This window comes from Chanos chanos, chromosome 2 (genome assembly GCF_902362185.1).
Source record: "Chanos chanos chromosome 2, fChaCha1.1, whole genome shotgun sequence".
Lineage (NCBI taxonomy): Eukaryota > Metazoa > Chordata > Actinopteri > Gonorynchiformes > Chanidae > Chanos > Chanos chanos.
The window spans coordinates 54,615,132-54,639,645 of NC_044496.1; the positions used below are offsets into that span (position 1 = coordinate 54,615,132).

General features: G+C 41.2%; 2 protein-coding genes across 4 annotated transcripts in view; one reads left to right on the forward strand and one right to left on the reverse strand.

Annotated features, from left to right (window-relative positions):
- Nucleotides 1-802: 802 nt before the first annotated feature.
- On the forward strand, nucleotides 803-4,986 carry pdgfrl (platelet-derived growth factor receptor-like). The gene is made up of 6 exons (XM_030766848.1): nucleotides 803-857; nucleotides 2,917-3,196; nucleotides 3,319-3,470; nucleotides 3,668-3,967; nucleotides 4,202-4,338; nucleotides 4,798-4,986. Exons 1-6 carry the CDS (start codon nucleotides 803-805, stop codon nucleotides 4,984-4,986), a joined length of 1,113 nt encoding a protein of 370 aa, XP_030622708.1.
- Nucleotides 4,987-7,573: 2,587 nt separating this feature from the next.
- mtus1a (microtubule associated tumor suppressor 1a) overlaps nucleotides 7,574-24,514 on the reverse strand; it is a 34,266-nt gene continuing 17,325 nt past the window's right edge. For 2 of the 3 annotated variants that reach the window (XM_030794226.1, XM_030794227.1), the window contains 9 exons: nucleotides 20,024-20,247; nucleotides 14,982-15,048; nucleotides 11,112-11,326; nucleotides 10,729-10,834; nucleotides 10,546-10,619; nucleotides 10,194-10,289; nucleotides 9,010-9,126; nucleotides 8,785-8,882; nucleotides 7,574-8,322 (listed from right to left, as the gene is read on the reverse strand). In XM_030794226.1, the coding sequence (XP_030650086.1) occupies nucleotides 8,106-8,322; nucleotides 8,785-8,882; nucleotides 9,010-9,126; nucleotides 10,194-10,289; nucleotides 10,546-10,619; nucleotides 10,729-10,834; nucleotides 11,112-11,326; nucleotides 14,982-15,048; nucleotides 20,024-20,247 (1,214 nt within the window). In that variant the 3' untranslated portion in view covers nucleotides 7,574-8,105. The remainder of the gene's footprint in view (nucleotides 8,323-8,784; nucleotides 8,883-9,009; nucleotides 9,127-10,193; nucleotides 10,290-10,545; nucleotides 10,620-10,728; nucleotides 10,835-11,111; nucleotides 11,327-14,981; nucleotides 15,049-20,023; nucleotides 20,248-24,514) is intronic. The other variant, XM_030794228.1, reaches the window with a different exon arrangement.

Genomic DNA, 24,514 nt, shown 5'->3' on the forward strand with positions numbered 1-24,514 from the left:
TCTTGTGCAGGAACATTGATATTGGGAATTTTTTTTGGAGCGCAAGCGTCAAAACATCTAAATAAAGTGAGTCTGAATGTTTGTCCTAGATGACTTGAGGTTAAGCAAAAGAATGCTGAAGATCTGTTTCGTACAGGGAGGTTTTCTCTCCTTCTTTTGTCCTCATCCTTCGCTTTACTTTTACCCATTTCAAAAGTGGTGCATTCAATTCACTTTTTTAACAACAAATTCCTTACTTTAATCATTGTTTCAGAAGAAGAGGATGCTGTTTTGAGGTTTTGAACTTGGGCTACCATGTGTCGTGACCATTGGCACATATTACAGACAAACTGAACTCCAAAGTCACAACTAGCTTCTAAAATGCTACAGAAAGCCTGGCCCTCGCACGACTGTGCCTCTGTTTAAAAGATTTAAGTGTGAGGGAGTTCTTGTTATTCTGGAGGAGAAAGTGTCATTTCACTCATCGAGGTTATAAAACCACTTTGCTGGGTTCTTGGGACCAAATTTCTGAACTTTATATGAGTATATTAAATGTTTTACGAATCTTTAATATCCTCGTGCGAAACAATAATGCTTTGTAAAAACCCCTGTTAAAGTCATTTAAGACGGAGGGCTTTCGTAGGCCAGTAGATGGTGCTAGAGTTTGGAGATCTGTAACTCCGAAGGGGTGGGTGAGCTGGACTGACTGGGGGGATCCCTTGTTTTTCCACTAAGAATGGAACATGTAATGTACCAACGCCTGTTGGTGCATGCAGAGTTCTAGCACTGCTCCTTGGGCCTCGAACGTTCTGCTTCAGACACCATGAGGATCTGGATCTCTCTCACATTGGTGCTACTGTGTGCGGAACTCCAAAATGGTGAGCATCTCTCTGTCTCTCTCTCTCTCTTTGTTTTCTTCTGCTCTGGCACTTATAATCAGACTTTATTCATTTCCCAAAATTCTTCTCTGTGTCTTGAGGTGGTGTTTGTGGGCGTGCGGATGGCTTGGATGATCTACCAGTGGTGATTTGATATTGGTATAGAAAATGAGGATACCAGATAAGCTTCTGTATGTGTGTATGTGTGCGTGTGTGTGTGTGTGTGTTGGGGGAACTAAAGCGAGTTAATGCCAGTTAAGACAGACTCAGCGTAACTTTAGTGATAGCAGTAACTCTTCGTTAATTTGTTCCTGTCATGCTTATCCTGCCCCCTGCAGGTATTGTGTTTCAGAAACGCAGGAGCTCCGCCGGACCAAATTTAAATACTACATGCAAATTCTGAGCCGTATGCATTACTCTTTGTTTCTGTGCATTCTTTCTTCCGTAAAAAAAATGTGCTGACAAAAAGTCTCATCGTTTTCAAATTGGAGGACAGGTGAGTGTTAGGAAATGCAAACGGTTCCAACAACGGGCGTTCACGATTTGTCAAACACTTCAAAGATTGTGACTTTGCACATAAAAGCACATTTACCGACGTTTTGACGTAGCTCTAATGAATATCGCTCAAACATCCAAAATAACAGTCCACCAAACAATACTCGTAGACATAATAATCTATGAAAAGCATACAAACACAGGGAGAGAGATGGCAAAGACTACCAGCATGAAGATTTGGTCTGTTTTGCACATTTTGCACTGAGTAAAGAGAATGAAAAGCATATTTCCTGTGTGGCTGTTTGTACAGCTGGGAGTTGGAAATTTAAAAAGCTTTCCAGATGGAGAGGCAGCCCCTCTCTCTCTCTCTCTCTCTGTCTCTCTGTCTCTCTCTCTCTCTCTATTTCTTTCTCTCTCTCTCTCTCTCTTTCTTTCACTGGCGTTATGCTGACACTGGAGAAAGTAACTGATTGGGACAGTGAGGGAAATCAGACACATATGCCATGGGAAATGACAGTGCACTCTCTAACCTAAATTCTCTGATCAATATCTGAGGAAACCATTAGGATTCTGGGAAAGATTCTGCATTGCATTCACATTTCAATACACTATGTCGTATTGACGGCATTTGTTGTTCATTTGTAGCTCTGATATTGTTTGGAAAACCATGGCTAAATGAGATGGGAGGTTCATAAGTTCTTAATTATTCTTATCTAAAAACAAATCCTTTTTTTGGGTAAGGTCAGCATCCGCAGCTGTAAACAAGAGGAGTCCATGTGACATACATATTTCAAATCAAAGCATATTATTTCAGGTCTGTAGACTGTTGTGATTAAATAAAAAAAACAGTTTGACAAAAAAATTTTAAGTAAATGATTTTATCCTCACAAATATTTTACAACTATAAAAAAATATGTTAGTTGAATGTATGTGTCAAAATAATCTACCGCCTATACTTTTGTAGTTATGACTTGAATATATGTGAATTTTAATATTTTAGCTCTAAAATCCACACATACCTGATCATTACACGCATACCTGACGTGAATGAATTAGACTAAACTGGCTACCACTCTCAGTGGAATGCAGTGAACTTGCACCAATAAAACTGTGAAACAGTTCTCAAGACAGAACAAAAATAAAGCCAAAAAGCAAAAAAAAATGTTGGTGGACCTTATCTTTAAGCTTGAGGATAAGAAAGAGCAATGTTATTAGGATTGGCTAGCTAACACTATCTGATCAGTTTCACATGTGAGACTGGAACTTGTTGAGAAAGAGCCCAGAAGATGAAGAAGAAGAAGAAGAAGAAGAAAAAAAGTATGCTTTGGTGGGTCTAGAGTAAAAGATGATTCTCCCTATTCAGCAATGCTGCATGGTACACCTGGCATTGTCTCAAAGACATTTTGGTTCTTAAAGCCAGGAAGGGGTCTGGCTCTTTATGAAACAGATGCCTGCGCATATACATCCCCACACACATGTTGGATTGGGATAAATGGTATCCATTGATTGTGATTTGTCAATATTCTATTGATTCATCATATGCTCCTGACTTTTTCCAACCTAGGCGTCTGCCAACAGATCAAACGGAAGAAGGAAGCGGGAGAGAACCGCATCAGGCCTGGACGCAGACGGGTCAAAGTCCGTTATCCTAAAATAAAGGAGAAGGAGGTCCCTGTTAAGGGCCAGTCCATTCTCACCCAGGTCCTGGACAAAGGCCGATTTCTCCGACTTGGTGAGACCATTTCCTTGAACCCTGGAAAAGCCCTGGAACTGCGGTGCAAGGGGACTAAAATTGGCTGGGCTTATCCGTCTTATCTAGACACTTTCAACGATACTCGTCTGAGGTAAACACCCCATTGTGAGAGGCTAGCTAAAAGGCCAACTAATGTCGGCTGTAGTGAGTCGTGTTCTCCTCTACAAATGAGTTTGTCAACTTAATGTTTTTGGTTCATGTTGATCATTTCAGCATCAAGCAACATGAAAAGTACAGTCAGTTGATCTTGACGTCGCCCTCTGCTGCTGACACGGGGGAGTACAGCTGCTGGGTCATTCTGTGCGATGGCGATGAATGTGAAAAGGACCCTGACCGTATTTCTGCCACCTACATTTACTTTACCGGTGAGATTGTCTCGCTGGAACATCCCACCGACATCATTAATCTCCTCACATATTTTCATGCATTTGGTGGAGACACTCAACTGTATCGGTGTTATCACTATTTGTTTACTTCATACCTAATATTACAAAATATCTCTGTCAGTCACAGTTATCAGAAAATATTAATCAATATTAATCATTTGCCCTTCTCTGTCCAGACAAAGAAGAGTTGTTTGTACCCTCTGCCATTCACTTTGACATTGTCTACATGCGGCCTGACAAGCCTGCCATTGTGCCCTGTCGGGTGACCACTCCTCAGGCCAAAGTATCGCTACACAGGGAGGTGCCGGCAGAAGAGGTCCCTGCGGATGGGAACCTAATCTCCTACGATCCCCAAAAGGGCTTCATCTTCCAAAACCCCAGCCCAGAGCATAAGGGAGCCTTTTACTGCAAGGCTAACAGCACTGCCAAACCCACACCACAAGTCTCCACCAAATACCAGCTACTCTATGTCGAGGGTAAGAGCGCACAGAGATGGTGGACAGAAAGCCTAAAACTGAGAACGAGTTGTTGAAGGGTCAGTTGTTTTGTCTGAGGAGAAAGGTTGGTTTTAGGTTGATGAGTCTGAGGAAGGGTGAGGTGGCTATTGTGGCCTGCGGTGGGAAGGGGATGAGAGGAGAAGCTCAATAATAAAAGATGTGTCGATTTATTTGCGATTTCCTTCAGAACTGTTCTCTGTCTTTCCCTTTCAGTGCCTGGTGGTCCACCCTTTGCGACCGTTGAAGCCTCCTCCAATTCTGTTAGTGGAGGTGACATTTTTAACGTCACTTGCACAGTCCTGGGAGAACCTGAGATGGAAGTTAACTTCTACTGGACCTTCCCTGGCCAGGTGAGTGCACTGTCATTCTCCATGTTTTAGAGAGAGAAGTAACTGAATATATCTGACAACTTTCTGTCACACGGTGACAGTTGAGTCAGGGAAATGCTCAAAATCTTAACAATGTGAAATCTCCACAGTGATTCCAAACATTCTGAAAAGTCTCCTTACACAGATTCAGCTTCATTCAAAGCATCCCCCTCACCATTCCAAATTATACTTGAGGTGTATTGTTCAAGACACCAGTCATCAACCAGTGTCGTGGACCCTTTGACCATACACTTGTTCATGATCAAGTACCGATAGTATCTCGAACAAACTCTGACTCTAGCCAAAACCACAACTTCCCAGACCCACTTTCTTTTCCGCATTTCTGCCCAAATCATTTTCTTCTTCTTCTTCTTCTTCTTCTTCTTCTTCTTCTTCTTCATGATCTCCTTTACATACCTCTCTCTTGCTGCTTGTTTCCAGGGCCTGCGGCCAGAGAGCGTCCATGACTCTTGGCGGTTGATAAACAGAGGGGTCAGGTACACCACGCGCATCTCCCAGAGCGTTCTCACGGTGGATGACGTGGAAACCATTGACTTTGGCAAATACATCTGCACAGCCAAAAACAAGCACGGAGAGACATCGGTGGCTACGCAGGTGAAACCGAATTAGCAGATCCTTCTGAACAGGCTGGGAGAAAAAGAACACGTTGACCAAATCTGGGTCTCCTCCATCAGCATCACAGTATCGTGCTGCTTCACTATCATTACTATCTTGTTTTGTACAGTTTGCCGATTGGACTGGTAAAGCTTTGAAATAAACAGCTGCTTCTTTTCAGGTAAATCCTTGCTACTGAGACCGTCATGGAGTAAGGACACACAGAGAATACTGTTAACAGAGTGAAATGTTTTATTTCATTTGCTGCACAAGGCCTCACGCTCTGTCTCTTAAGACTCGTTAAATATGATAGAATTGATGTCTCTTACTTGTCATCTCACTCAGTTAACTTAACAGACATTTGATTGTCCTGTGAGTGCAATCAATTTCACTCAGTAGATTTAATTTAAAATAAGCGCCCCCCCCCCCCCCCCCAAAAACATCAGCATGGAACGTGTATAAAAAAAGAAAACTTTAAGATCAGGCAAAGACTGTGCTCAAGGCAAAATGGATTATCTGCTCTGAAGTGCTGGCTTCCCTTCCGAAGACTTCAGGCAGGTCTTAATGAGTTTGTATTCAAATCGAAAAAAATATTTGACCTGAATTAAACAACAGCTTCCACCTGCACCGAGCACAATTGAGCAAACAGTATGACTAAGATGCCCCCTGGTGTGATCAGCACAGAATGTCTGAGAGCAGAAAGGAGTGTGCGGTCTGACTCTAATGAATCCCGTATGTGGAATGTGCAGTGGAGACTTTGTGCCTCTTTTTTTCTATTTCTTTTCTTTTCTTTTTTTTTTTCTTTTTTGATGAATCTAGCATACTTACAGTTCTTTTCCCTCTTCTCTGTTTCACACACATAGACACACACACACACCCCTAATATAGGCTTTTGCTAGTTTTACTGTAGAGAATACAACACCTCGGATGGGAGAGGCTTAGTCCTGTAGGTTGTATCTGAGGTCAGTTCAATCAGGTTATGTAACATTTTCACTGTATCAAATAAGGAACATAAACAGGCAGTTTTCCAGATGCAGGAAAGTCCATTTAGTCCATTTCTAAGGCTGGTTACGGACTAAATTTCCCCACCGATGGGTGTTCTGGATTAAAAAAAACTTTAGTCTTAAGTCTTTATCAGTGTCCAGGAAAAACTGTATGAAGAAGTACGACAAACCTCACAGTGATTTCAGTTTAATATATGACTTTATTAATTGCATATTTGTAAAGAGTTTCTGCTTAACACACGCCAGAAAAAGTCAACATCCACACAAATACCTTTGAAAAAACATAACCAGGAAACTCGTCCAAGACAATATAACACTTCATACCTCACACTTACTTTTCTTTTTGCTGACCCATATTTTAACACTTTGAGCGACACCTTTGCAAATAACCTTGCTTTTTTTTTTTTTTTTTTTTTTTTTTTTTAAAGCTTCAGTAGGAGGAGGTTCTAGATGGTGAGGAGTGTTCTTGAGGCCAATGTTCATGCACAAAAAGGTCATTTCTATTGGTCCCGTAGTCATACAAACTCATTTAAAAATGTTCGCCTCTTCAGTCTCTTCAGGGTTCAAGAGTCATGAATCGATGACACGCACGTTTTAGATCCTCATCAAAATGCACAGCAATGACAATGACCGGATGCTAACTGAACACAATTAACTGTAATTGAGCCGCCCATTGTAAGTACAGCAAACAAAACAGAATTCAATCCCATCATCCGTATTCCAAATCCAAGGATATGGACGGAATTAAGCTTTGCGGATGGATTTTTTTTTTTTTTTGGCCCCACATCCACATCTTTGACGTGATGGCCGTGAATGACAACGTCAGCATCCAGTTATTAGCCCAAGGTCTTATTTCTAACCCTAAACTCCAGACAAACAGTTCCAACTGACCAAGAAGAGCTACTTAAAAAAAAAAGACATCTTTACTGTTCGACAAACTTCCGAGTCGTATGGCTATGAAAGCTTTCCCTGTAAGATAAACCCTATTCCCTTATCTTCCCTCAGAATTGCATTCTACTTCGGTTAACCAATGCAGACCTGTGCAATGGTAGGTAAACTCTATACAGGGAAGGAAATTCAGCACGATAAAGCCCAGATATAAATTGTAATACTACCTGTGGTACTCTGAGTGTTTGTGGTACCGGGTTGATTCATGCATAGCTGGTTTATGAAGCTGGTCTTGTGATCCTTAGCTCCCCGAGAAAATTATTCAAACTTTTAAGAACCAGGATAATCAGCCTGAGCGGAAACAAGACCCCCCCAAAATTTGTCTTCAGTTTACTCACGAATGAGAGGAATTTTTTAAATTTTTTAAAATAAACTCATGAATAAAAGCTGTGCCTTTTTAAGTGTCACTTTTGAGAATATGGAATTTAGTTCTTGGTTTAAGGAGTTTGAAAATAAGGGAGAAAAGTATGTCTCGCATAATTTTACGAAGCATATTAACTGCGACGATGACTGGCCGCTTTTCCAGAAAATTCCAAGGGTGGTGGGCATTGGGCGGTGAGCATTGGTCCTTGTGCCAAAATAAATCTCGGTATATATAAGTGTATTGAAAGGCTGTTCTTGGTATAATAATAAAAAAAAAAAAAAAAAAAAAGCTTTTTAAAGCCCCAAAAAAGGCTTTAATTTTTGGATTCTGAGGTCATTCTGATTCTCTCTCTCCACAAACAGCAACACAGAGACTGAGAAAGCATTTTGTCATCAGATAAAACAGACATCCTTTGATATACATCCAAAACTAATAACAAAACCTCTCTCTGACCCAAAACAACTGAGCAGAGAAAATATTTCAGAAGTCAAAAAAAAAAAAAAAAGGCGACAAAATAGTGAGAGACTATGTACAAGCCCTGAGAAATTCCCTTTTCCCCCCCTCCAAATTCAAACAAGAAAGGCAAAAATCAAAAAGGTGGCCTTTTTGGTAAGTGCGTCTGTGCAGTATTGTCTTAAAAGTCTATGAAGTCATTAAATTGTACACACAGCACATGAGAGGATCCATTTGGAAAATGATGGCCTCCAGGTGACAGGGTCTTGAAGATCAAAAAGCTAACATAGCTTTCGGTACAGAAGAGGAACTTTGCCCTCGTTCGAAATTTGATAGGCTGCTTCCTTGAAGCTAGGGGGCCAGTGTTACCTAGGTGAGACCGTGGGGCTGGAGAAGACGCCGGAATTTTGAGGTGACGGTATGCTCATGGAGGGAGATGAGGGGGAGAGCTTGCGGGGGCTGCTCAAATCTCCGTTGTGCAGCTTCCAAAGGAGCTCCTCATTTTCCATGGAGAGACGTTTGTTCACTTTGGACTCCTTTTGCAGAGATTCCTGTAAAGCGGCCTGCTCCGTGGAAAGTTGTCTGAAAATGGAGTAAAAATCAAAGGAAAAAAAAAAAATCAATGTATTAAAGACACTTATACCATGTTACCTGAATATAGAGTGACAGTAAAGAAAAAGACAACACAAAAGGAGAGGAGGGGAGGTGTTAAACAGATGGGGGCCAATCTGACACTCTCATCAAATACCCCCCCCCGACTCACCCCACCCCCATTCCTCAGCAAGAATGATTCAACCTCAAATTTATGTGTCAGTAATTTTGTGTGATAGTGTCAAGGAATAAAAGTGGGGGGGGGTTTGTATTTGCTTTTTTTAAATTGTCCTGCAACTCTGCAAAAGTACAGTGAACTGAATTAAATAGCCTGGAGTATATGTGTAGATTCCAAATACAGGATGTACAATAAAGCTTCAATATGTAATAGACAAAGCCAGCATGTGACGGAAACAAGGACACGTGTTGTGCGAAAGCTCAATGCTAACAAACCTTGACAAAGCAGCGTGCTTGTCCATCCGGGCTTTCAGATCCTCGTTCTCCTGCTGGACTTTTTTAAGACACTCATCCAGCTTCACGTTTTTCTCCAACTAGGATTTACATGCAATATATATATATATTCAATTAGATGAAGTCAGCAAAACCCTCATTTCTTCTTTAATCGTTTCTCATCTCTTCCATTTCATTGGTCCGTTACTGTGTCAGCAGTGAGCTCACCAGTTTGTCCATCTGCATCAGCTTCTTGTCCTGTTGATGGATTTGTTTGTTCTTGATGTCCAGCACCACTTTAAGACTTTCCAGTTCTTGTTCCAGATAGAGGGTGTGTGAGTCCTTCTGAAACGGCATCAAAGGGCAGTGAGAAAGAACACGGCAACCACTGGTTTTAATTTAGCAGTAACTGGACTCAAAGCTGCTGTGATTCAGCTGCAGTAACAAAGATATTCAACAGAGGGAGCTGAGCATTAATAAAACACAAACACACACTTTGTACTTCACATACATAAGGTATAGGTATAGCTGGGGAACAAATTTTGGACATAACTTTTTGCAGATGGACAAGTCCCTTGTAGCATACAAATACAGCTCCTTTAACTGTTTGTGTGTATCAGATGAGGTATTTGAAGCAATTTCATACAATTTTTGAGAGGTAAAGAAAAGCCTGCAGCAAGGCAACAAGGACATCTAGGCTGGTATTGTCTCTCTGTTTAAAGACCGGGGGAGTGGCAGTCTGAACGGAAGCCTGGTGCAGACCAGGTATCTTAAAAAACCCCTCTGGGGGTTATCTTCCTGCTTCATTACTATCACTACATTATTATTATTATTATCATTATTATTATTATTTATTATTATTACTATTATTACTAGTACTACCATTATCATTATTACTGACCTTTCCTACTAGTATCATTGTCACTGCTATCACTTATGATCACTCAGTGTTATAACTATACCGATGATGATGATTATTATTATTGTTGTTGTTGTTGTTGTTGTTGTTGTTATTGCTGATATTGTTATTGTCCTTTTTCTTCCTCCTCCTCATCTACTCCTCCTTCTTCTTTCCCCTCTTCTTCTTCAACTGTACCATAATGGCTCTGTGACAGGATCAATGTGATGTCTTGTTCTATGTTATGTGTCCCATGTGTGTGTATGTATGTCTGTATGTATCAACAATTAAAAAAAAAAAAAAAAAAAAAAAAAAAAAAATTAAAAAACCCCTCTGCATTTTTATAGCTGTGAATAAGAGCTCGTCACTTAACACGGAACAGACTGGACGACCTAATAATAACACCGATGCAGTTCCTGGAAGGCCTAGCCATGCACTCTGGAGGGAACGGAATAGTGCTTCCCACTGTGGGGATATTAGGGATCCGTGGGTACTGTTGCAATGTTACCCATACCTGACTTCTCTCTGCCAGCTCTTTTCTCCGCTCCTCCTCTGTTTTCAGCTTTTCATTCAGGGAGTTGTTCTCGGCCACGAGGTCCTCAATTTGATTCTGACAGAACAGAAATACATTAGTGTTACAGACCCTCGCAATTCATGCCATACATTAATAACCTGAAATAAACGACACTCATCATTAGCATTTGATACGGTCCAGTTGCTTTGTGTCTTGAGTTTCTTCAAGGTTAAATGAGGCAATTTAACATGGTCATTTTGAACAATCAGCAAGATAATGTTTACAGCAACATTCCTGTGTTTCTGGCTTCCAGTCATTGGCATTGATTTAATGAAGTCAGAAGATAGCTTACAGACAATGTGGCCTCTGTTTCCTTTAGAGTGTTGTCTATTTTTTGGATTTCCGCTTCATGTTTTTTACTGAGGTCTGGAAAAGAACGAAAACAAACAAACAACTTTAGTTCAGAGTTTCTTCCTGTGGTGAAATATATGAGTGAGGTCTGAGAAAGCCTGAGCATGAAAAGGGAAATATTCACCCTGTAGAGACTCTTCATACTGTAGTTTGAGGCTCTCCATCTTGTCGTTATGAGCAGCTTCCAACTCTTTTCTCAGAGTTTCATGTTTGGATCTTAAATCTTCCAGCTTCATAGCATAAAAAAAAAGCAAGAAAAATGTTATTTTAGAGAAACAGAAGGTAGTAACACCTTTGCCCGACTTTGAACGGTCCAGGTGAGTCATCTCTTGAACTGACTTGACTCGAAGCGAATTTCATTACTTTTGCAGTTGAGCATTTAAGAACTGCACTGAAATTCCGCTGAATTTCTCACACTTCAGCGAACACGAAGAAAACAGGTGTGGAGACAAAAAAAAAAAAAAAAGAAAAAAGAAAAAGCCGTGACTGTGAGTCTTCAACGCTCACCTGCTGTTCCATCTGGGCCTTGCACTTATTGGCTTCCTCCTGGAAGGCCTGGTGGACCTTCTCCCACTCGGCCGAGTAGAAGGTCTTAAGCCTGTCCTCCAAGTCGGCCAAGTCGCTCTGGTGTTGCTCCTGGACCTTCTTGAGGACTCCATCAAAGGTTTTCCGGAGCTCCTCCTTCTCCTGTTCCAGACGCTCACACGAGTGGGTCGAGCTCACTGGAGATGGAGACCAGTTATTACCCATCATGCATTGGTTCACTTGCACACTTGTGATCTTGAAAATTCAAAAAAACATACGCAAGTAAAGATGTTTTCTTGTCAGTCTGCAGATATGCGTAAACTCAGTTGTTTTAAAGAAAGATTCTCTGACATAAACACCTGCCTGTTCCTGTGCCTGAGAACACTCACCCAATCACAGTTTTTATAATTGTAAGGTACACATAACTTTTTTTTGGATACGACATTATGACCGCCCTTGATCAAATGTTTTTTTTTCCTCTCATTATGTGTGTGCACATGTGATGTTTTTAGAGAAGGCAATCACAACGTTGGCACAAAGCTGGATAGCGCAAGTTCTAAACAGACTACAGTCATATGAGGTCTTTCAAACTCTAAATAGCTCTTCATTATTGATAGCAGATGACACGACCCCTCCACAGTTAAGATGTGGAGACACTGCAGTTGTAGGCTGGATTCAAAGACCGGGAGGGTGAGGGAAAAAAACGCTCTACAGCTGCTAATGTCCATTCATTGGTCATAACTGACTGACATATTAACAATATTTTTAAGAGGAAGACTAGTCTGGTGGGACCGCTAGCATGTCCAACTGTTGGCCAGCAGTGACGTCCAGTGTCACTCAGGAGTCCAATGATAGTCCAAAAGGATTTTCATCGACTGTCACGGCTATGTTGATGACATAAGACTGGTGGCCAGAACAAACAGCTGCGAACTACACAAGCTATCTTTACTGTGCCAGTAGTAACAAGAGGTAGCAGGTGACGTCTATTTGAAATTGTGTGTTCGATTCAGCTGAGGGGTCGACTCCGATCGAAGTTCCAGTTGCCTGAAGGATTGCGTGCACATGGCCAAATGCCTGTATTACCCCTCAGTCATAGAAACGAAAACAAAAGAATAATTGGGTGTGTAATTTCGGTTACGCTCCTTCGACAGCTCGCAAAACTGCTAATCAGAAACAAACTCAAGTTCTCACGAGTGACTCCCAATGCCAGAATGAGTCATTGACTCTGATTACACTCTAATAAAATTTAAATTCAACTCATGCCCAGTTACTTGAGGTCAGTCAGTATGGCCGTCAATCACACGCTAGCCTCATAATACTCTCAGGAAGAAATATATATTTATACATTCTAGTGACAAAAACAAACAAAAAGCAAAACGAACCAAAAAATAAAAGCAAACCTGACCAACTTTGTCCAACAGTTACTCAAAAAGTTGCAAAAACGTGGTTTATGTATATTCTTATTATGCATATACAGTACCAGTCAAAAGTTTAGACACACTTGAAAGGTACCGTAGGTCTTAAGCCGGTGTAAGGGACAGATGTCAAATTAGATATGAGAAGGGGAATATGATCACCATAACGCAGGATCAAAATGCAGATCAACCATCAGTCAGACGTAGAGCTCACTCATACGGCTCAATTACATTAGTCCAGGGTGTAATTCTATAACTGGAAGAAATACAGGGTGTTAGACCTCTATGCCAATTCCATGAATAATCCACATTATGGTGGCGAGGACAAAAACGCACTACGGAGGAGAGAGTGTTTTTTTCCCCCGTTTATAAAGAGAAGGGGGGAAAAAATCAGGCCATGACTTGTCGGGTGGCAGGTGAGGAGATGCCACGGGGGTACTGTAGGCCCAACTGAAAATCTGACGGAACCACAGGGAACTTGATATCTTAAACTTAAAGGATCCCAGAGACGGATGTTATATGAGAAACAAAATAGTCATCTAGCCTCATTGGTCTTACCTGATTTACAAACCTCATTTGAACATTTCTTAAACTGACTGGCTTTACACTAAATTACAACATGCACGGCATAGTGCCAGCAGTATGCCAACTGGTTCAATTAACAGTTCTCTCTAAAAGAAGTCACCAGATTGTTGTTTGTCTCTTCCAGTGTCTGCTCCGGTCTAATCAGACAGTCTGTATTTTTGTTAAAAAAGGACTGTATGAAATTGTGCACAAATTCCAAGTAAAATTAGGAGGAATATGTGACTATTACAGAGATTGCACTATAAACATTGCCAATCATTGTCTGAGCTGAACCTTGGTGGAAAAACCCAGCAGGAGCCCAGAAGTCATCCAGACTGGAGCAATGGTTTGTATGGCTATGCATTCTACATGCACCATCAAAGAGAAATTATTAAGTCATGTATTTAATCTCTGGTTTTACAAATTACATACAACAATCACTGCAAGATTCTGTGAGTAAAAGTTATATGGTTAAAAGATACTGTCATCTCTCCAGAAAAAGATTAATAACAAAAAGCACCAATAAACAAAGCTTGAAGCAGGCAATACTGTTGCAAACTGTGGACAACCCAAATATTGGCACAATTTAATAAGATAGAGATTTTTATATGACTAACCTGGACATGTGCCCAGAGAAAATATATCATGCTCCAGTAAGCACACGGGGATGACATCACTGGAGGAGCAAGTTCACACTCGCCACAAGATAAAGTGAAAGGGGGGGGGGGGGGTACGCAGGCAAATGAATAATAGAAACCCCGTGGTTGAGACAAAGAAATGGCTCTCTCTGATCTCTGTTTAGCCCCACTACTGTGAACTAGCATGGGTGGGTGGGTGGGTGGGTGGGTGGGTGGGTGGTGGGGAATAAATGTGTGTTTGCGTTTATGTTCTGGAGGTGTGTGTGTGCACACATGTGTGTCTGTTTGGGGCGGGGGGTGGGTGCGGTGGGGTGGCCTTAAACATTCTCAGTTTGGCTGGAATGCAGTAATAAGCCGATACAGTGAGATTATAATGGTAAAGAAAAGTCATGTGAAGGTCTTTGGGGTGTGTTACATTTAGCAGAAAAATATGCTTAGCAGAAACATCAATAACAACAACAACAACAACAACAAAAAACTGATCATAAGACACTCAGCCAATAGCTAAAATGCAACAAAAACTCATCAGCCAAAAATGTACGTGCAGATCCCATCTGCACTAAGGGCAGATTGAGTTTTGAGCTGATACAAACACACACTGAGGCCCTGCTTTGCGCTGGCAGCTACACATCATATGACAGTATTTGGGAGGCAACCTCCTCCCATGTCCTCCTGTGACCTCCACAGAAATGCAACCACTTAGAGGAGCACTTGGCGTTAGGGAGTGTCCTTCACCCTCAGAACCTGGTGAGACCTGAGAGGAGTGATTTTACATTCAGGTATCAGGGTCTCCACTATGGCTTAGGGGGTGAGTGGACAGGAGTGTGTCTTCAAAAAGAACCCCCCCCCCCCCCCCCCCCCCCACAATCCTCCAGTTCAAGTCCCCAATTAACAGGCTCAGTAAAACAAGAGCTAACTTCCCCTCCCAATGAAGCAGTAATGAGTGATTCCTCTTTAGTGCTGGGAGGGGAAATTAAATGGAGGAAGAGGAAGAAATCTAATTAAAGGACAGTAAGAGAGGCCAAGTTGGACAGTTATTGCAGGGAACAGCATATCCATTGCTCTGCTGATGGATTACCCAGGCCTGTCACAAGCCATCAGTGTGTAACGTTCAGTAAAGATAATCAAGAGAGATTATGATTGAGATTTTTGGCTGCCGTTTCTAGTCTTTTTCATATTTGAAGAGAAATGGGAGTCTTTAATGAACATAAACACACGTGTATCCATGGTCTTACCTAGCTCCTCTCTCAGGGTGATCAGTTCCTGTGACAGCTCCCTGCGTTGCTTCATGGCTTCCTCATGCTAAAGGGGAAAAAAATGATAATAAGTGACACGCCAAATGTACACGTTTGCTTTACTGAATCAGGAACCACATTTGTTTGAGCAGACATTAAACCATATTTACCAGTGAACTGTTATACACAGAGAACATAATGAGCCATTCCCTGAAAACTGTACCAAGTCACTTTGCTAAAATAAACATAGGCTTTTACCAACAGGATGAGGGTTTTAAAGTGGCAACTAATTTTACAACATCTGAATTCAGTGCTACTACAACAGAAAAAGAAATCATGAAAATATATCAGGCCATGAGGAGGACCAAAAAAAAAAAAAAAAAAATTCCAAGAGCTGACAAGTGACATGTGATTAGTGAAAACAACACAAGCATTTTTTTTTGTGCTCTGTTGTTCTGTATCAGACAAAAATATGAGAGAATAAGACCACTTAAACAGAGTAAGAATGGATTGTTCAAAACCAAAAAAAAAAAAAAAAGATATATATATATATATATATATATATATATATATATATATATATATATATATATAAAAAATGAAGTGAAGATTGATGCACTGCTGAAATAAGTCTCGCTCTAGTCTCGGTTTTGCTCCTCTCCGTTCATCCCTCCCTCTCTTGCTTTCCTTTCTGAAGTGGAAGGAAGCCAGACTCACAGCTGCAGTGCTCCTGTCATCCTACCAAACCGACGCATAGACGCTCCAAAACAGTCAACGCACCCTCCAAAACCTGTCCCTGCCCCCGCAGATCAATAAAACACACCCTCAGAGGCAAGCACTTCAACCAGCTGCAAACTCCGCTCGGAGGAGAGCGTCTGTCTAAATAAAAGCTCACTGAAATATAAATCAATAAATAAAATAAACAAACAGGCTCTCACAAAATGTTCCAAGAGAAGTGTCAGAGGAGAGAACAAGAAGGCAAGGAAAACCCCTCTTCCTTCCCTCCCCTTACCTTCAAATGAAAATAAATAGAAACTTAAGAGTGTAAGGATCCCCTAACCATCCCCATTAGCATTCACCTCCATCCTGTCCTAAAGAGCCAAACCAAAAGGGCTGATATGTCTTTACCCTTTGTCCGGTGCAGGGAGCACTAAGGCACATTCTGCTGCTGGAGCAGCCCATGGTCCCGACGGCTCTGCGTCGCTCTGTGTGAGGCCAGAACGCAGGGAGACTCCAGCCCAGGTGGGAAAACCACCGCGCCACCTCCAGCTCCCCGCACTACTGCTCTCCCCTCATCTGTGGAACTACTGAATAAAGCTGCTTCATTGGTCCCCTCCTCCTCCAACCACTTGCCTCTTAGGTAGAGGAATTGCCATAATACTTTTAATAGAGGGGCATGCTGAAGGAGACTTACATTCTGCTGAAGGGGGAAAGCTAAGCGCCGCTGCACCTCTAGACGAGACAAAGCACATCATAAAGAGAGAGAGAGTAAAAAAAACAAAACAAAAAAAAAAAAAAACGAGTGTGACAGTAGGCTGATGGAATGGCACTCTCCAAAGTACTGCATGTTACAGAAGACAAGTGTGCGGTGACCTTCCCCAGGGAGAAGGAGGGGAGCTGCATATCCAGCTTTCGTTTAGGAAAAAACAGACTGTCTCTGTCTCTCCGCTGAGTCTACACTGCTCTAAATGCACACACACACACACACACACACACACAAAAAGACGCATTTATTAACCTTGTCACAGTCAAAGGCTAAGGCACTGATTCTTACTGTAACAACAAAGAAATGGGCTCACCATAAACAATCATGGTATTCATTTCTACCATTGAAATACATTTAAAAAAAAAAAAAACATTTTATACATTTTATTTGGAAGTCGTGTTGGATGAAAGCGTCCGCTAAATGAATAAATGCAATGTAATGTAGTGTAATATGATATAAATTCAGTGCTGATGTATCCAATCTTTATTCCCCAGATCTCTAACAAGTGATTGCAGTGCAATGCTTTTGCTGTTCTTGTGAGGTTACCTTAAATCAATATGAGGAAAATGATATGGATTCTATTTTAAAATTCATGTTCAATGCAGTCATTAAGAGCGGGTGGAGATCTAGAAAAAGGCTAGAGAATACATCTGATGAAGTCTAATTAGCTCATCAGACAGACCCTGAGGTGGGGGAAAAAAAAAGAAAAGAATGGGAGCTCATTTGCGGTGAAGTTACGGCGACGGAGAAGGAGTGCTGACAGTCAATAGCAAAGCAGTGAGATGAAACAGCCCTCTCCTCCTGGTAGACTGCTCCTGTCCACTTCTGTCCATATCAAGTCAGCAGCTGGCACATTCTCCCACCGTCATGACAAGTCCCTGCCTCCTACTCCTCCTCTAATGAATGTTTAACGGATTCCAGCGCTCCACATTTTCTCCCTTTGACAAACGTCTCTCTCCGTATCCAACAGGGCAAAACCAACAAAACGGACAATGTATTTGGAGGCATGACAACAATTGTGTGCTTGTTTAAAAAAAAAAAAGAAAAAAAAAAAGTCAGATACGATGTATGCCGCCATGTAAACTCAGAGGGTGAGAAAGTTCATTTTTCTTCAGGTTACTCCCTAGAAATCATTTTAATTACTTATCCTCCTTTACAGTCTCACAAAAGGAAAACAGCTTATCACGTGTTTCAAGATGCCTCATACAGAGCAAAAGAGAAGTACATAGTAATTAATGAGCTGAAATGCCACTGTAGAGGACTGAAGGAAATCAGACTGTATTCCTACTGTTAAAAAAAAAAGTAAAAAAAAAACAAAAAAGCAACAACAACATTGGTGTCATATACAGGTCTCCCTACAGATTATGGTCTCCCTAGCAACAGAATATTTTATATGTTCTCTCATGAGCTCCATCTGCCATAGAACAAGGTGAAACTTCAACCAATCAGGATCTAGCCGTCTGCTCCTCATCATTAGGCTTTATATTCATTGTTAAAATAGACATAGTTCCCCAAACAGGCATAACGCTGGACTATGTGTGCACACAAGTGCTTGTGCATGCACATGGACGTAACTGCAGACCTGGACAATGTCAAGAGCTTAATTTAGGCTCTGACTGGCATTTCATGTCTGATAAGCCAGAGAGAGGGGAAAAAACCCAGAGAGGCCAGACAAATGGGTTCCACTGGGCTTTTTTCCGAGACCACACCAGATATGCTTCTCCCTCAGCTGAAGCTGGACAAAAGACAGAGCCACTGGAACAAATCAGGAATCGACCGATTTATGGAGCTATGGGAAGACATGCAGATAACATGACAGCAAGCAATTAATCGCTAACGACCGCTTGCCTTAGATATTGTTCTAGGTTTCTTTTTCCTGCCAACACTTGCTGTCAAAACAAACAGTGGTTAGAAACTGAATGCTGATTAGATAACAGGTCTTGGAAAGGAGAGACACGCAGACATGCAGTGTAATCTTAAATGACCTCATACTTAGTGAGGGAAATCTCACTGTATAATGCTACCACTATTCCAGATATGCAGTCCAATACGGTGCAAATGGACAGTATCAGGGTTATGACTTCTATACTGTAATAATTCCCAGAATATAAACTATAACTGTCAGGCTTTATTAGAATCAAAACTCAGTAAGGTTATGGGGGAATGAATCCATTCAGAGGTTCATTGTTCTAGAAGATAATGTGGGCCATGATGTACGATGGTCATCTATTACTAAAACTGACTCCAAACATCAAGCAAATTCACGTGTAAAAGCACTTGCTCCATGACAAGTTGCGTTTCTCCTTACTGCTCCTGGACAGCATCAGAGAGTCCACTGGCAGGGTTAACAAGGCACACCCTATCATTAGCCAATTCTTTAGCTACTTCACAGCAATACGTAATGAGGACAGAGAGCGTTACTCAAATGCTGATGATTCAGGCTGTGCAATCTTTTTCATTTCAATGTTATGATAACAAAATTCCAAATAAAAACAAAAATGGTGATTTTGGAGGACTTCTATGATGGTTTACATGTTTCTTCGGTGACTCTTAACATTCAGACGGGGCTTTCAGCTGCGCTGAGAGAAAATGTCAAGCGATGTGGACAACTGTCCTCTGTGACTCCCTGTCTCACCTTTTCCCTTTACAGGTCGGGACATACCAGCTAACAAGCATGTGTGTCTGTCTGTGACTCCCTGTGACTATTGCATCAAGGACAATTCTATAGATAGCCTTGCTCTAATCTAACCAAAGTACTCAAAATAGCTTGAGGCACTGAATGTGCCCCTGTCATCGCACACAGTTCATCTGAGGGAGAAAAAAAAAAACCCACTCTATATGTTGATTACAAATCCATCTGAAAAACAGCAGAGCGGAGAGGGCACACAAATATACTGGAATGATCAAAATCACTTTTCATAAACCCTGCCCACATGTGTGTTATATCAACCTATCTATCAACATGTTCAATAAAATCATATTAATTACACAAAAAATATACAAATCAAGAATCAAATGCAATAAGGTCATCATGTGATCATTATTCACTATGTGGTGTGGTGCATGTTAAAAAAACAGAGGAGTTCTGGATGAGTCTGTGTGTAGAACTTTGCTCTTAGTACAAACTACCAAACTACTCTGAAAAAAGCTAAACCCTCAGTCATGTGACGGCATCATCAAAACAGAAGGCAGCTCAGTCATGCCTGCACACTCACACACACACACACACACAAACACAAACATGTCACATACCACAATTCAGTCCAAATGACATCGCTACGCAACAACTCAACAAACATCACATCAAAACATTCTAGCTCCACCTGGGCCAGATTAGTGACTCTGCCCAATGCAGTGTACACAAAAATAATGGAAACAAAAACAATGAACACAGTCTACTAATCTAAATACACATCAAAGAATTGAGATTATCTTTTGACTTGCCAATGTTTACACTCATTCGGAGACTCTAACATTTACTTTCATGACTGTTAGAAGATGATAAATTGTGTTTTCAGAATCCTTAAACCACATGCTATGAGCTTACGTTGCTTACCTCTGCATGTAGGTGTTGCACAACCATGGCGATGGCTTCAAACCGTCGGTTGTTTGATATAAGCGTGTTCTTCAGTGTGTGGATGGCCTGGGTTTTCTTCTCACACAGAGCCCGGTAGTAATCCACGCCCTGTGGCTTGCTCTCGGGCGGCACCAGGTCAGGATGCCCGTTTGCCTGGGGCTGCTGCTGGTTCCTGGAGCTCGCCTTTGGTTTGTTCTTGTCAACTGTAAGAGAACATCCATTTAACGTTGCAACGACGTTCAGCATCATCTCTCCAGGTCAATTTTTAGCAGCTCTCTCTCTCCATAAACCTTAGTCTTGGAGATGATCTGAGAGGCATTGAAAGGCAACTGAGCATCTGATATCTGACTGCTCTTCCGATGACGAGGGGGACTGCGCAGAAAAATACAATTAGGTCTCAGAGCGAAGCTTCCCAGAGCACTTAGGAAGACATAAAAACACACTATTATCCTGATATAAGATCTGAATGTACATCCATCTCCAGATTCAACCCGACGCTCTGTGCCAAGCACCCATCAGAGCAGTCTTATTTTAGAGAGCCCGTGCCACAGCGGTTTTGATTTACATCAGCTTTATAAATATAACACCCAGTCAAAATAATGGTGTGAATCCTACTGATGAGGAGCCAGGGGCGTGATGTCAGAGAGGGCAATGAAGGAGGCACCTTCAGTGAGTTATGCGGCAGTACCTCTCGCCTCCAAAAAGACGCACAAAAGTCGAAACAAAGTATTTATGGACGACCTGTATGGAAACTTTTTTTGTTGATACCAGACACCTCGAGCCGGTAAGCTCCCGAAAGGCAGCTCGTCCCCATCAGGGATATTACATAACGTGACTGTGACTGCGCTCTTTACTTGCACATTGCTAACATACCATTTTTAATGAGAGAGGAGGGGTACGGCAGGGCCCTGCGAGGACTTTACTTGGACGTCACTGAGATTTATGGCCATGGGCGGATAACTGCAAAGCTCACTCAAGGGAAGAGAAGCAACACATAAAATGAATATCTATTCCAGAGGAGAGGAGATGGGCCAGATACGTGTGCACAGAAATAGGAAACCGTTTTTGAAAATTAACATGGAGGTAACCGTATGTAGCTAAATGTATCCGCTGCTTGGTCTTTGCACATTTCCAGACAGTCAACATTTGCATACCATTGCATGTAAACCTTGAAAACATTAGGCTTGCATTGAGAAATGTGGATTATATTTGGAATGGCTAATCTGTTTCTGTTTCAGCTGCATTGTTAAATTCACAACACATGTAATTCAGTCTAAGTTTTCAATCTTAGAAAAAGAAAATATTTTGGGTTGTGACTTATTCACATAAAACTGATATCTGAATGAAGTCTGTGCAATGTCTATGCATCAAATATATGAACCCCCTACAGTCATTAATATGTTCACTGAACACACCAAGCTATATGACATGCAGAGATGCCACACGCTCATCTAAAATATAATAAAAATAACGCCATTTGTACCATGGTAGAAACAGAGTCCTGGTAGGCAAGAGAGTTGTTCTTAAAGTGCAGTTTATGATACAATTTTCTTTATGTTCTTTATAATTTTCTTTATGTGTACACAATGGCAACTGGAAAAGCAGTTTTTATTTCCATAACACCCGTAAACTATTTGAATACCAAACATTCTTGCCTGGTTGGTTGGTACCACCCATAAGATAAACACAGTTCTTCCCTTCATTAGATTCACACTGCAAACAAAAGCATGATCTTTACACTTTTAAAGCAGTAGCACTGGAATTTATAAACTGCCTCCTCATTCCGTTTACCTCACTCCATTTATATTTACAGAAGTCATTTTGGATGTTAAAACACCCCTGTTCACAGTAATTAAGGCTAGAGTCTAGAGTACACTATGGAAAAACATACATCATGTCTGAAAATCAATGCCTTTGGTAGAGAGAGATCGTAAAAACCTGTCAGTGTTTCATTATTTCTAGCATGGCGCCATCTACTGGCCCTTTTATAATATTCAGCTATCTGCTGCAGCATCGCAGCCACGAGCCCAGATGAGACTCACAGGCGCGTGCATACACACATGCAAACACACACACACACACACACACACACACACACACACACACACACACACACACACACACATATCCTAACTCCTGCAGACATCGTTTGAGGTCTTTCTGTTGTTCTGTACGGTGCAAATTGTATGCCAATTTCTATGGTCAAGGAAAATAGAACATTCTTAACTTCAGTGACTTAAATCCAGTTAAAATATGCAACAGCCAACAGTGCCAAACACCTCAGCTAACACTGCATCAGTCATGGACATCAACAGTTAAGTCAATATTTTTTACGGTCATATCAACGATTAGCACTACACTTTTACTATTGGCCTCCAGGTGTCGCCAAGCGATACTCCCTGTCCTGGAGTCTCATATAGTCGTAAACTGTTAAACTCTGCACACCGTTCCGAAGAAAGCTTCACACAGGACCTTTGAGACACTCAGAAAATCAATCAATTCAGCAAAGAGTAATTACTAGAAAAACTTAGCAACACCATCCTGTCTCACACGCAAAACACTAGGTGTCTGTCGGCAGAGCAAATCCATCGGTAATCAATACAGGTTAAACACAAATTAAATTTTCTCGTGAAAGTCTACAGTGTAAGGAAATCAGTGTCTGTAGCCGCGCGAAGGTAAGCTTGCTTTATGTGGGACTACCACTGAAACAACGGAATCGTGGGTTTCTTCATGAGCACCAACACATGCCTTTAAGACGGTCATTTGGAGAGACAGAGCGCTTCCCCTGTATTATGAAAGATATGGAACCACGCCTTTAAATGTGCTAACATTTGCATCAATTCTTTTTGTTAACAAGTAACGGAGAAACAATATGATCTCAAATCGATTAAAACAGGGTATTCACTCAGTTAATATTTAGATTCTAAACTTGTGGATATATTTAAGTTTGTTTACGCCATCCAAGGTTCGCTATTTTATCAACACCTGTTGTCAGATGGTATAGTTAGAAGAAGCCATTTCGTTCAGTGTCGCGAGTCTTAGGTTTCAAAGGTTCTACGCCAAAATTAAATGGTGCTAGTTTGTTTTCATCTAGTGCAAAATGACGGCACTACTGATTCAGTTAATTGTCTAATATCCTAAGGTGGAAATCACCCATCAGAGAGAGTAAGCTTCCTTGCAGATGAGCGAAAATTGACATAATAAGGTGACAAAGCTACAAATAAAAATAAAGAGTTCGTCTTAAGAGTACGTTGTCAGTTCGATTATCAGAGAACTTTGATGGAGAAAATTAGTTTGTTTTTTTTTTATTTAGTTTTTTTTTTCTTACAATAAGTCAAAACTAGGCACACTGCATTGCACAACAGATACGTGCACGTTGACATAAATAATGAAGTATTCTCTCATACGGCTGAATTATTCACACAGGCCCGTAAAGCGCACGCCTCCTCCGCTCCCCACAGACTGACTGCTGTCACTGCGCTCTCAATATGGACTGCCATGGCAACCGGTGGTTAGTTGCAAATGCTTCAGCGCCCAAAAAGATGTTAGCAACGGTCATAGCAGCCAGTTAAGCAGGGCAAAAACAAGTCAGAATCATCATCTAAGGTGTTTTTAATGCGTCCAAGTTTTAATGTATACAAGTTGTGGTCGTAGTATTAATCATTAGCAACTTATCAAAACATCAAAAATAGAGATTGGTTCCTGAGCTGTTAACACTAATGCATACCTCCACCAGTTGCTCCTGACCAATGAATGAGGTACTTACTTATGGCACACTGACCTTATCTGCATAAATTGGGGGTTTTCTTTGAGTTAAACTAATGTCTTTAATGTAAAGCTAGGCCTCAATAATATTCTTAGACTGACAAAGAGGGTATTAATGAGCTCTGCAGCTTGACTCAAATACAGGCAATGACATAATGAGTATTCACTAATCTCTTGTACCACTAGGGGATGGCACAACCAAGGCCCTGGCACCCTGTGGGTTTTTTTGTTTGTTTGTTTGTTTGTTTGGGGGTGGGTAAATAAACAAATAAAACAGAACAACGATAACGCTCCTCGGATTAGTCAATAGGAACCCTGACAGCGCAGCTTCCAGTCTGCACCAAGCTCAGTCTTTTAAAATATAGGAGGGAAAAAAAAAATGTTTCACAGGGCATAAAGCATAGTTTCCCTTGATGTTCCTGCCAAGTAGTTTTACAGCTTGCAATTTTGCTGTTAAATGTGACTGAAAATTCTAGAGTAAGTAGGATACTATAAGGGACCACAACTGGCTACAGAATCAAACATGCTACTTCTTAAAATCTTAACAACCCCCCCCCCCCCCCCCCGGATGTCACACTTCAGTTGCCTATAAGCACAGACAAAGTACTTTTATCTGAGAATGCCAAACCGGGAAGCTACAAGATTTTCTTTTACTAAATCTATTAGTGTACCACGGCTATAGCTCAAGCTATGGCAATGACCTGC